This window comes from Acromyrmex echinatior, chromosome 15, assembly GCF_024713525.1.
Source record: "Acromyrmex echinatior isolate Ae372 chromosome 15, ASM2471352v2, whole genome shotgun sequence".
Lineage (NCBI taxonomy): Eukaryota > Metazoa > Arthropoda > Insecta > Hymenoptera > Formicidae > Acromyrmex > Acromyrmex echinatior.
The window spans coordinates 2,986,935-2,999,894 of NC_141866.1; the positions used below are offsets into that span (position 1 = coordinate 2,986,935).

Genomic DNA, 12,960 nt, shown 5'->3' on the forward strand with positions numbered 1-12,960 from the left:
TGAGAATATACATTCGAGTTTGTTATTCTGATGATAGTCTTAATCACTAAAAAAGTTTGTATTTCAATTAAAAAGAATATACTAAAATTTATAATTGAATTTTTCATCTGATTTTCAAAATTGCACAATAAAAACTTATTTTAACATAAAAAGCTTCAAAATTCATCGAAGAAAATTTTCGCTATATATATGGTTGTTGTAATTTTTGAAATTTTTCTATGACACTTTTCAGAAGATATGACTATTCTTAACTAATAATTAACGTTGCTCATTATTATTTAGCACGTTAAATTAGAAATTCTCATGGTGCGCACAATTAACTGACAATTAACAAAACCGGATATAAAGCAAATGCAGTTATCTACATTGTGTGTTTTTGTATACATATAGTTAAATATTATAGATTTGCATATCAGTTTCTGCAAAATCTCGTGACGTGACTCAGAGTGCGGCGGAGAATGAATAATCCTGCAAAAAAGCTGCCAAGGCAAAAAAAAACCAATACGAGATTCGCTTTCCAGACGTGTAGATCTGTGCAGAAACTCTAATTATACAAAGACAAATCCTAATGTGTACAAACAATGCGAAATTGCTGTGTGATCGATTATTTACTATACACACGAACCGCGGCTTAAAAAGCAAGCGAAAATTGAATCAAAATTATTAAAGTATCGCTCAAATTTTGTTCAACTCAGGAAAAAGAAAACACAATTTATCTAATAAGCATAAAAAAAATTTATATTTTTTTATGAAAATATCTTTTTTTGTTAACTACAACGTGATGATGTCGATACATACAATGAATATGGAATATGAAACGAAATGTCCTTGAATGTGAATCAAATCTTGGAACTAAGTACGAGAGATAAGTATTGAATTTTTAATACATTATCTCTGAATTTTTAATATATTTCTTTATATTGTTTTTATGATTAACGAAGAGGCCGGTATAATCGTTTTCTTCTGATGCCATAATAAGCCCCGATATTTACTCAATTTAATGTGAGCAAATTTTTTTGCGAGAGGCAAAGAGAACGTTTCTATTTTTATAGCGAGTACAAAAACGTTGACGATATTTCTTATTTAAAAAAAAATTTAACATGTAGTCATTGTGTAGAATGTTTTTATGCACACTGAAATGTTTTACCTCGTTACGAAACTGAGACTTAAAATCATGATTATTTTCTTCAAATGGCTCCTCAAGACGTTCGTCTTGAAAAACACTCTCATTAATTATACATATTTATTAATTTGATCAATTATACGACGCTGACATATGTAAATTATAAAGAAAATTATAAACGATCCGACAAATAATATAATTATAGAAGCAATTTAACCACTCATTAATTCGCAATTTATTATACTTCCTTTTGGCACGCTTAATTTTTTTACAGATTATGTCATTAAACTTTCTATCTACCGTCTTATCAATGGTAAGCAATCATTAAAAGGAAAACACTTTTTACGAATGACATTCGCTTGGAAAATCAACATTTACTTACATAATGCAAAATATCAAAGCCAAGCTTTATAAATTCTGCACTGAGGAAAATTCCTGGTTAAAAATGGACGAATTAGAAGATTCGGATCATATCAATTAGACTTCTAGTCAAGATAACCAAATGTCTAATTATGATGACTGAAATTCTAATTGATGTGATCAGAATTTTCTAGTTCATCCATTTTTAAACAAAAATTTTTCTTAGTTGTGTCAACTCAATAGCGAAGAAATTCGCATATTCTCTCTCTTTCTGGATTAAGTCGAGCAGTGACTCTTTCAGGCCTCAGCGTTAATATTGATGAGAAGCAATTTATCTTCAAATACCACTTATCGTGAATACATTAAAGACGTTCTTCAAGTGTTTGTCTGATCTATTAATACTCGTATTGACTGTGAATAAACAAATACGAAATGTAGCTGGTAAATTTCGATGACGGAACCGTTGGATTACGATTAAAATTCATGGATCCGGTTTTTTAGAAAATCTATTAAATAGACCTATACACTTCCAAGACAACTCGCTATCTTCAATCCGTATAGTATTGAATATTTCTTTTTTTTAGTTTTTCCAATACGATATAAATTTGCTTCATTACGTTTGATTGTATGAACGATAGAGCGCCACACAAATTATGGATTTCGATATTAAATACCAAATAATCTTTTTTGTTTTTGTAATGTGTCATTCGATTCAGAACGTTCGATTTTGCCAGCTATAATGTCCGACATATAATATTTCTAACTTTATTAATATTTTTAAAAATGTTTAATTGTTTTAATTAAAATAGCTGTTATAAAATTAGCATATCAAAAGTCCCGACAGTTTTGTAAAATTGTTCCAATCAGCATAGATATCTTTTCTCACGTAAAAGATTTTTTTTAAGTAATTTTTTCTCGTAATATTTTAGCTAACATTAACATGTAGTTTTACACTCACCGTTAACCTGCGTCTGCCACACGGCATCGCCCACACCCCACAGTCCTGAGACCGAAAAAAAGACATAAGGATTGTCAGGGTGAGGCTTCCACATGAGAAGAACAACTACCAGAGAAGCATGAACGATGGCGCCCAATGCCATCAGTGGCTGTCTGCCAACAAATTTCATTAATGAACCGAATAGCAAGGAACAGCCGGCGTTAACCACCCCAAAGCAGATCATGACGTAGCCGACTCTGTGGACGCCCAGAGCGCAGGAGATGTACGCCTGGAAAGCACAAAAGAATTCAATTTAATGTCTTTATTTTTTTAAATCAAAGGTTGTCTTCTGAGTTCGAATGTTGCAAAGATTTCTGATATATCAGATAGATAATTGGAAAACATATGTATATTATTAGAAATTTAAGAAATTGTATGAAAATGATTAAGGTCTCTCATCAAATGATAATGATAATGGTATTAATTTTTTGTTACTTTACAATATCCTATCACCTAAAACTATAAAGACAATAAGAAAGCGACAATAAAAGAAATTGATCAACATCTCTTACAGAAAGCAAAGATTTAATGATTTGCAATAAATTATGATTTTGAAATTTCTTTGTCTTTCTTTCTGATATAAAAATCTTTAATATAAATACATAACGCTATATACATTTCAAATTTGTATATAATTGCAATATCTGTGAGATTTAATTGGGCTCTTTCATTTCTGTTGCTTTCATACATGCTTTCATACACTGACAGGATTTATATATGTTAATTTGATTTTCAAAACACGATTCTTAATTGGTTTGAATAATTATTAAGAGTTTTACAAGCAAAAGAATATTAAATTTTTTTTTCTATGCTGAATCAATGAGTTTGTTCTGAAGGAAGTTGATGTGCCTTTGTGTACATTTATAAAGCAATTATAATCCCATCAATTATTGTTGACATAATGAGACGACAGACTGAGATTTAGACTCTGAACTTTTTTACTTATGGAACTTATGGACTTTTTTAGTATCTTTATTTCCATCTAAATTCATTATAATGACGTAAGATCTTGAGAACATATTATCGATACGCAGACACGCATGTCCTTGAATCCTTCATTATAAGGATTCTATTCATTTTTTTCTATATGTTATTATATTCTTTTTTTATTCTTTTTACTATTACACAATATTTTTAGGACTATTTAATCGTAGCCAATTATTTTCATTTAAAACAAGAATAATAATCAAAATATTATATTAAAAACAAAATATATTTTGAAATTAGAAAAAAATTTGGCGTTATGTGATGAGCGAGATAACATTTGGAACTGCATAGAGCATGACTAAAAGAAAAATAATAACTTTAAAAAGAATTGTTATTAAACATTGATATGTCATTAATCATAAAGCGGATGACATTTAATTTTGAGCTACATAAGGTATTCAATTGCCAACTTTAAATGCACGACGTCAAACATTTCATAAAATGTTTTATGAGCACGCTACATACGTTAATCAATATTGATTAACTATCAATATATCAAGTGTTCATTCGACAACATAAAATGTAACACAAGATTTTCAAGTTGATAGACAGAGATTATATATTTTCAAAAGTTATGTTCAAAGTAGCCATAAAAATATCTATGCGCAATTATCTTTCGCAATATGCGAACATCATACCTTCTCGTCGCCTTAAGTTATCAAATATACTAATCTTAAACGAAATACTTCTTCAATTACTTACATATCTGTAACATTATCTCGACAGAAGGTGCATTATATATAAAGCGCATTTATCGCGTGATCATTTCATGCCGATCGTTAACGCATAAATACCCACTTAAACGCAAGACGCCCTTCGTAATATCAGAGCCAGAATTTTTACGGCAGGGTCGCAGCCACGCCGAAGGACATTTAATTACGTCTTACGTCTTACAATAAGTAGCGATTCAACGTTTAATCAGACACGCCGTCGTTTTAGACGTCACGGTCATACTATATTATTACATAAAATAACATATCTTTAATTCTTCCTGTAATAATTAATATATGAATTGTATAATCTCAGGTACACATTTTAAAGAACGAAGTGATTTATTTGTAATATCGCGCGTAATATCTGCTGTAATCTTTTATACTGTGTATACGAAAATTCAGCTTTTACATTTGTAATAACATTTTCGATGTATGAACTTCACACAGAATATAATTACGTTGATAGCTTGATCTTTTTTCAAATCAATAAAATTTGTATTCGAGCATTTCCTTTTCCATACGTAATGTCATATTATATCATTCGTGGCTCTCAAGGTGAACAACTATCTCATTAAAACAGTTTGATAAGTAAATTTCTGAAACATTAAAAAAAAAGTTTAGTAAAAAAACGTGAGATTAATAAACAAATTTCTGTTCTGACAGTAATAAATTTACAATCAAGATAGGCAAATCATTTCTTCTAAAAATTTAAATATAATGTTTTTGTTGCTTACATGGACCACATAAAATTCTGAAACTTTTTAACAATGTTTTAAAAGAATTTGTACTGGAAGGCTCAGGAGAGCATTTATACATTTAAAAATAAAATGTTAATTTTAATATTTTTGCATATTTCAGAAAGTTCACTATACGTCTTTAAGTTAAAATTAACATTTTTTTTAATAAAAATAATATTTTTATTTTTAGCAGCGTGCATTTAATTAACTTTTCGCGTTAAATCGTGATTAACAGTTCTTATAAGTCGAGTGTAGAATTTCATTGAACTCGAAATATATCATTGCATTCTTTTAATATTTTTACGCAATTCTCCACTGTGAATGATATCCGTGAACGTTTGAATGGGATTATGTGTCTCGAGGCGTTCACGAGATCAGACCGGAGGGAACGGTGACTACGACACGTGCACACATACGTGTGGTCATACTTTAAGAGATACTGGTACACGAGATTCCAGATATGGAAGCGGTATCGCCGGATCGGCGCGAGAATAAGCTCACAGGGCTATTTATAACAGGTCCAGCGCCACAGCTGACTCAGCAGAGCCTGTAACTATCACGTTTTGCTCATTTTTTTTCTTTTTCTCTCTTTCATTTTCTCGGCGCGGATTTAATTGCCCAATTATCCGGCTTCCCGAGTCGAAGACGTCGTACGACCTATCGGCGAACCAATTTCGAACGAGTCGCAACTCGCGAACCGGAGGTTGTTTTTGCCATAATGCAGGGTCGTTCAATAATGAGGGGGTTCACCCGATGCGCGACCTTCCTCGATTAATTCCAGTTCCTTACGAGACTAAGTTCTTTTCGTAATTTTCATGTAGATTGATATTAAGCAATATCTGACAGTTCTGCAGAATATATCTAACTCCTCAACAAAACCTACTTTTACATGGAAGTAATTTGTAAAAAGTAATGTAAAGAAAATACGACATATTCTTATGTATTTTATTTTGGAAAAAACAAAACTATCCAATAACCTGAAGTGGTTTTACATTGTCTTGAATATTATTTTTCAAGTATTATAACATTTCAGATCTTTACGTAGATAGAAAATATACTGGAAAATAAATACTAAATTTTAATAAATATTTGTTTGAATACTTCTAAGCAAATATTTACTGAATGTAAACATATATTTATTTAATACAAAAATCATTACAATTTCATTTAACTATTACTTTTGTATTGAGTAAATATTTATTTACTGTAAGTTTACATTTAATTGTTACCATTTGAAAATATACATATTAAGACTCAATAAATCTTTTTTTCAATGTATCAAATATTTTTGATTGATCATTATAAAAACAAGCAATTCCAAGAAAATGGCTGAAACTCGGCAATCCGGAGACAAGAAAAGACTGATCCGTTAAAACTGTAGTAGCTTAATCATAATCGTATTGCAAAAAATCAACTAACTCGATGGCGGCTACTCGATGCTGCTTCGAGGTGTGTTTTTGCTGACAGTCACGGGATGCCGTATTTGTAACGTCCAAGAGAAGGTAAAGATACGGGATATCGTTGGGCGGGTCGATTACTGGATAGACAGCATATAAATTACGCAAATCCATCTTTCCAATAGGGAGTGATTAATTTGAACGCGGCCAGTGATTACAGCCGTATCTCTTCTTTCTTTCATTTCGTATATCCGAGAACTTCTTAGAGAGACTTTTAATTATATTCCCTATACTATACGTGAACAAGTATCGCACTACATTCTGCATTCAAATACTTTTTGGTTTAATGATGCTTTTGCTCGCATGTCAAACGTATATCACATTAAAAACGTCTACTGTAAATGTTTCTTTCTTATACATCTATTTTTTTTTCGTTGAAAATTTATTTCTCTTCTCTTCTTATCGCTTTCATGGCGAACGTATATTTTAATTGAGATATATTTACTTTCTAAATCAATCTCGTATAATTATCACGTGATACATTTAATCATTTTTCTCTTTTACAATGTTCTAATTCATCTTCATTATTAATAATTCATAGTTAATTTTCATAGTTAATTTTTAGTTAATTACATCTTGACGTATTTGATTTCAGTACTTCTATTTCTTCTTAAAAAATATTTAAAAAATAACTTTATCGTATTCTAGATTCCTTTCTTTTCAAAAATAATCTCGTTTTATTAAAATCTCGAGATTAATCGCATGTGAACCGCTCAAAGCTCGGGGATTTTAATGCTCGCACAACGAGATGTGCAATGTTTTATCCTGGTACATTTTAACCTTTTTCCTATCTAATGAAAGATATATATATATATACATATTCCGTAATATAATTTTTTAAGTACAAAAAATTCTTTTATATCGTAATAAACTTTTCAATTTACTTTATTATATGAACAAATGACACATACACATTTTCTAATGTCTTAAATATAACTTTAAATCATTATAAAACATATATGTCCTATTAATAACAGACTTTGAGTTCTTAATTGGAATTTTTAATCATACGCTTTGCGTGTAAATCAATTTTCAATAACGTCATCGTTAAACGTCCACACAAGCTTAGTTCTTGCAAATCTCATATCTTTAATTGGCAATATGTTTCCGGAGAACGATCATGCGTCCTCATATGGCTGTCACATATCGAGAAACCGGCATTCTATATCTGTTCAGCTGATCCAGATCGATTTTTCATTGTGATTTGATCACGACTTGCTATCCGAGATATAACGTACGAAAAGAAGTCAAACGAAAGGCTTTTCGTAGAGAACTGTGTATAAATATACGTACGTATCGTGACTCTGTTATAATGATGTTCACATTGCTAAATAATGTAAAAAGATGACAGGTTAAAATATTTTATTGTTGATGTCACTGTATCTACAATAGTGACCAAATTAGAGAGATTTTATTTAAAAAATTGATGTGCCTTAGAAAGCATAAGCTAAAAATCTAACAGACAAATTCCTTATCCGATTGTTTTACCATTTACGCAAATAAAGATTTTCGAATAGAACATATATTAAAATATATAAAAAGACGTAATAAGCCAGCCATGAAATTACTTATAACGTCAAGTATACAGGTACAAAAGTCATCTCAGAAAAATTGACACTAATTTAATAGAAAGTGGAGCAATAAATCTCCACCTCGAAGATTAGTAAAGCAGATTTAAAAAATCTATAAGGATATGATACGTATGTACATCGGTTTCATGATCCTAGCTAGTAATTTCCGTGTCGAGGAAAAGAAAAGTGTTTATCGGCTTCTACGAGTAAGAATTCCTACTATCGGTGAAGATAACGAAGATTGTCGTCGCGATAGTTCAAGACTGGATCGGGAAAGACAGACTCTGGCGCCAAAGAACGTGTAAAAAGAGAAAATCTATGGAGAGGCCGACCGGTTACAGAGCTCGATGACCGACCAGAAGCTTCCATTATATATATTTTTATAGCCTCGGGTTTTCTCAGAAATAGGTTATCTATAGATTCTCAGAATTCCATCGGGATGTATCCCAAAATTCCTCTCTGGCACTGACTTGATTGTCTTTAGTACTGTTAAGTATTGTTTAGTATTGTTAAATTTATAATGTCAATTTATACCTAGTATGAATTATTTTTAATCATATCTATAAGTCGCCACACTCATTAATTAAAATGATGGAGTTAAACAATTTAATTTAAGAAAATGCATTAAATTTAATTCAAATTTAGTTTATTAATGAATACGTTAATGGACTTTTTACTTTAAAACTCCAAAAATTTACTTTGAAAATTCAAAAATGGATTGATTTACGTTTTAACACAAATGGAAATGTTATTTAATTCAAGGGATTGAGTTACTATTACTCCTTTGATATCTAACAGTGTAGGATTGATTAACAGATTTACAAAAAATAACGTACGATACGCTTGAATCATTTCACTCTAGCTCTGACTTTATACCGGATGTTTTTTTCGTTTTTTCGCACAGACTACTGACAGCTTTTATATCGACACGTCTGTCGTTGTATATTCAATAATGAAATATTCCTCCCGCGGTCGAGATTTTACCGTTTTCGGAGACTGTCGTTCGTCATGACAAATAATTATGTTCGCGGCAATTTTACGTTATCGCGGAGCAGCGCCGATAAATCTTCGAGCGTGGTCTGCAACGCAATAAATACGACTGTACGTGCCCGAGAATAAGAAAGGAACGGCTATAAATGAGAATACGGAACTCCGCTTTTTTTATTCGTCTCTCTTTTTTGCCTCTTCGCCGCCCGATGATGGTTCGAGTTCGGGTAATTACAGAGTCAGACCGAGTTGACGTCATTGCGCTTCGTTAGTGTCGGATCCTGGTACGAAGCCAAGGACGGCCGTTTCCTTATCAATACTTCACGAGAACACGTGGACTCGGGGCTTGCAATAAAAGGTCGATACACGGTGCAGCCGTGTAGATTGCAAAATGGAATGCCATTGTTTTACGACGGCTGCCGTTTATACAATGTACGCGAAAGGGAGAGACTGACGTCGATTTATATGTCGGTGAGCGATTGAAACTGACATTAGAAAGTATCGTGCATTTTAATGCATACGATCAAATAAATCTACCATGATAAATTCGTTCGTATATTTTAGTTAGATCGACAAAGATTATTATTAATTGCAAATAATCTGTTTTAAACTTTCCTTGATGGTAAAAAAAATTCAACGTTTCTTGTTAACAAGAAAAATTATTAAGAAAAATTGAATTTTTTATGATTTTTCGGATGAATTACAAGCTTGTATATTTTAAATCATTACATTAAATCTTTACCAATTATATTTCAAATATTATATCGATTATAATATTTCAAATACTTATATACATGATATATGTAAAGATATTTATCTTCCCAACAAATGTCAGATCTCACGTAGAAATTGTTTCTCACTAGAAACTATGATTAAGTTTCCAACACTGACGTCGACAGATTTAGAAATGACGCTATTTAAAATTCGTTTATTATTTGAAGAGCTCACCTGCGTGAAATCGGCGCCGATGAAAGCCTGCTCCATACCAATCCATATCGTGATGGGTATCAACAGTTGCTGGTACGGTTTCTTCAACTGGTAAGCTGTAGCGGAGAGCAATTGGATGCCGCTCAATTCTTGGCTGTCCGATCGCCGTTGTTTCTCGCCATACCTGGAAGACAATTAGGAATTCTATGAATCTGTATGTCCCCTTGAGAAGTCAGTCAAATGTATAATTACGTTTTACCGACTTATTAGCTTATTGAATACAATGAGTTTCTAGCATAATTAAATACAAATGTACAAAAATAAAGCAAGTGCGCATAGTAATTGACCTGATTCCGGGAAGACAAAATTGCGACTGTCGAGCGATTCATTCTAATAATATGTTTCAGTGATAATGGAGGAATTTTCATTCACTCGCTTTTCTGCTGTCGGCAAAATCTGTGCAATTTTAATCAATTTTAGTTGAGAGAATAGTACAGACATCTACGTTTGTTAAAGTTAACACATAGCATTTGTGCCTAACATATCTCTCTCTCCTTCTCTCTCTCTCTCTCTCTCTCTCTCTCTCTCTCTCTCTCTCTCTCTCTCTCTCTCTCTCTCTCTCTGTGTATGTTAAAATGTAAAATTATTATTTATTGTTTTTAAAAGAATTTTTACGCATTGCTTGTAGCATTAACTTTTAATTACCTTTATTATTCAAATACTTATTTTTCTTTTCATAAAATTATTCGACATTTATTTCGAGATGGCAATGACTATTATATGCATATTACATACTACAGTGATCTGTGCGGTTATATTTTATGTTGAACATAATTTTATACGATGCACGTAATGCGGCATAAGTCAAGAGTTAGGCGAACAAAAGAACGGGAAACGCGAATGAACAATGATGATCAGCTGCCGCTCAGAACGTATGATTTTCCGGCAGACTTTTGCGCCGCTATTCGCAAAGAGGAAGAGCGCGCTCGCTCGGATGGGGATTAATGACGATCGCAATTAATTATCATCGCGATTGTACCATCCATGTACTTATTTAGTGTCCGTGCAGCGTGAGCCACGCGGAAATAAGTTGCGTAATTAGCAAACTTCCACTGCCATTGAACGGTGCCGCGTGTTCGAGCCGTGTTCATTCATTGTTTTGTATTGCGATTAGATAAACGAACATTGGGTGACGTATGATCCGATTCACATTTTATATTATCTATAATAAATCAGCAATTGGACAGAATAATAATTTTATCTAATTACTTTTTAATCTGATTACTTTTTGTTACAGTATTTTTTACGATGATATAAAAAATGACATTTAATATTTTAGATAATATCTCAATTATTTTACAAAAATCATTTTACATAAAAGATTTTTTTTTTGCTGACATTAATCTATCAAATGACTATTTAATAATCAGCAACATTCTAAAAAAATTCATCATGCATAGAATTCTATTTCATTAATTAATGAAAGAATTTAATTATATAGTAAGTAATATACGATATACACACATACTATGCGTCTAGTACTTTTATGCCGATATTTTTCATTGATATGATAAAAAAGGAAAAAAGTCGAAACATCGTATTCTCGCGTTGGCCAAAATGTTAATCTTTAGTAAGATCTTTAGTAAGATCGTAGTCTGAAAGATTTATGCGCTATAAAAATCGTACATGAAACGGTACTTCGGTCAATAAAAACTTCGAGATTAACTACGCAGTTGAAATTTGCTTTTGTATAACATTTTTCACGCGAGAGTATTCATTATTAATAGCAGATTCAACCGAAAAAAATCTTAAAAGCTTAAACAAGCTTTAAAAAATTACTCGTATAGCCTGTTGCATGACATTTTATTCAGTTCTCTTCATCTTATCATTTTACATAAAAGAATGATAATTGGATCTGAATGCATCTAAAATTTGTTTTATAAGAAATTATACAAAATTTGATTATATCGTTATAATAAATATTTTGAAATATAAGGGGAATATAATGAGATTTTAAAAACTCCTGTTGTATATTATAGAATTAACGGATGTCACGAGAATGAAAGTTTATTATCGCGTTTTTCGCGGCGACATCTAATGAATATAAGCCCGATATTAAATTTAGCGGACGAACCAGGCAGACGTAATCAGCCCTGTAGATCCGCGAGAAGTTAAAGCCCGAGATGGGCGCAATGGCCGATGCTGCGTCGGTGAGAATTCGTGAAATAAATCTCCTGATGCTAAACGCTCGGTATACGCTCGACAGCAAATGTTCTCCACCCGGGGGGACAGCATTCCTGAGAACACGTTTGCTGGATTTCTGGGCCCGGCCGAAGCCACGGCCATCGTCGACAGCCATCGTAGAGAGCGCGGTTCGAATCGACACTTATGCAAAAACAGGTACATGATTCTCTTTAGGCGGAAGGAGACGTCGAAAGGATGTGGGACGGTGTGATCTTTGACGTGATCTTCAGAGTGATCCTCGGCGTATCTTTTATGGCGATCTACACATTGGTCCATATTGCTTTCGAATCGTGTATCGTCATTAATCGCGCCTATTGATAGTTTGAGCGATTGTGACAAGTGATTATTCATCTTGATCGTATTGGGTGAAAGACGAATCATATCTGTAAACATCACGTTTTTTTCGTACGTTAATTCTTGATACAAATGTAACGTATTTTCGTACGCGAATATCCGTTGAAATTAAGAGAAATCATCATCTAATACATGTGTCTACTTGAAGGGTATGAATGTCTCGTCAGACAAAACTAATATAATAACGATTGATTTATAGATTTCACTACACGAATTCCGAAGGAATTGATATTCATTTTTGAGAAAGTTTTTTAGCGAAAATTGCCTAATTGTAGACTATTTATTAATTGTCAAAAAGCATTGTCATACAATTTTTAGATCTTCGATTTCGTTCACCATTTTTAAACCTTACAATGTTAATCATTAGCTAATTTATCACGATCCCTTAGGAAAAAGTATTTCAATATATTAAATAATCAGTTAATCGGTTAATCAGTTATATTGAAACACTTTTTCTTAAGGGATTTCAGGCCAAGCGGTGATATAAATTAAAAACAAAATTA

The 12,960-nt window shown here is 32.0% G+C and overlaps 1 protein-coding gene across 2 annotated transcripts in view; it reads right to left on the minus strand.

Moving 5' to 3' along the window:
* The window catches only part of LOC105149366 (UNC93-like protein), a 50,582-nt gene that overhangs the window by 1,921 nt on the left and 35,701 nt on the right, over positions 1-12,960 (minus strand). For both annotated transcript variants that reach the window (XM_087413733.1, XM_011061725.2), the window contains exons 4-5: positions 9,881-10,043; positions 2,442-2,709 (exon numbers count right to left, since the gene is read on the minus strand). In XM_087413733.1, coding sequence (XP_087269859.1) covers positions 2,442-2,709; positions 9,881-10,043 — 431 coding nt within the window. The remainder of the gene's footprint in view (positions 1-2,441; positions 2,710-9,880; positions 10,044-12,960) is intronic.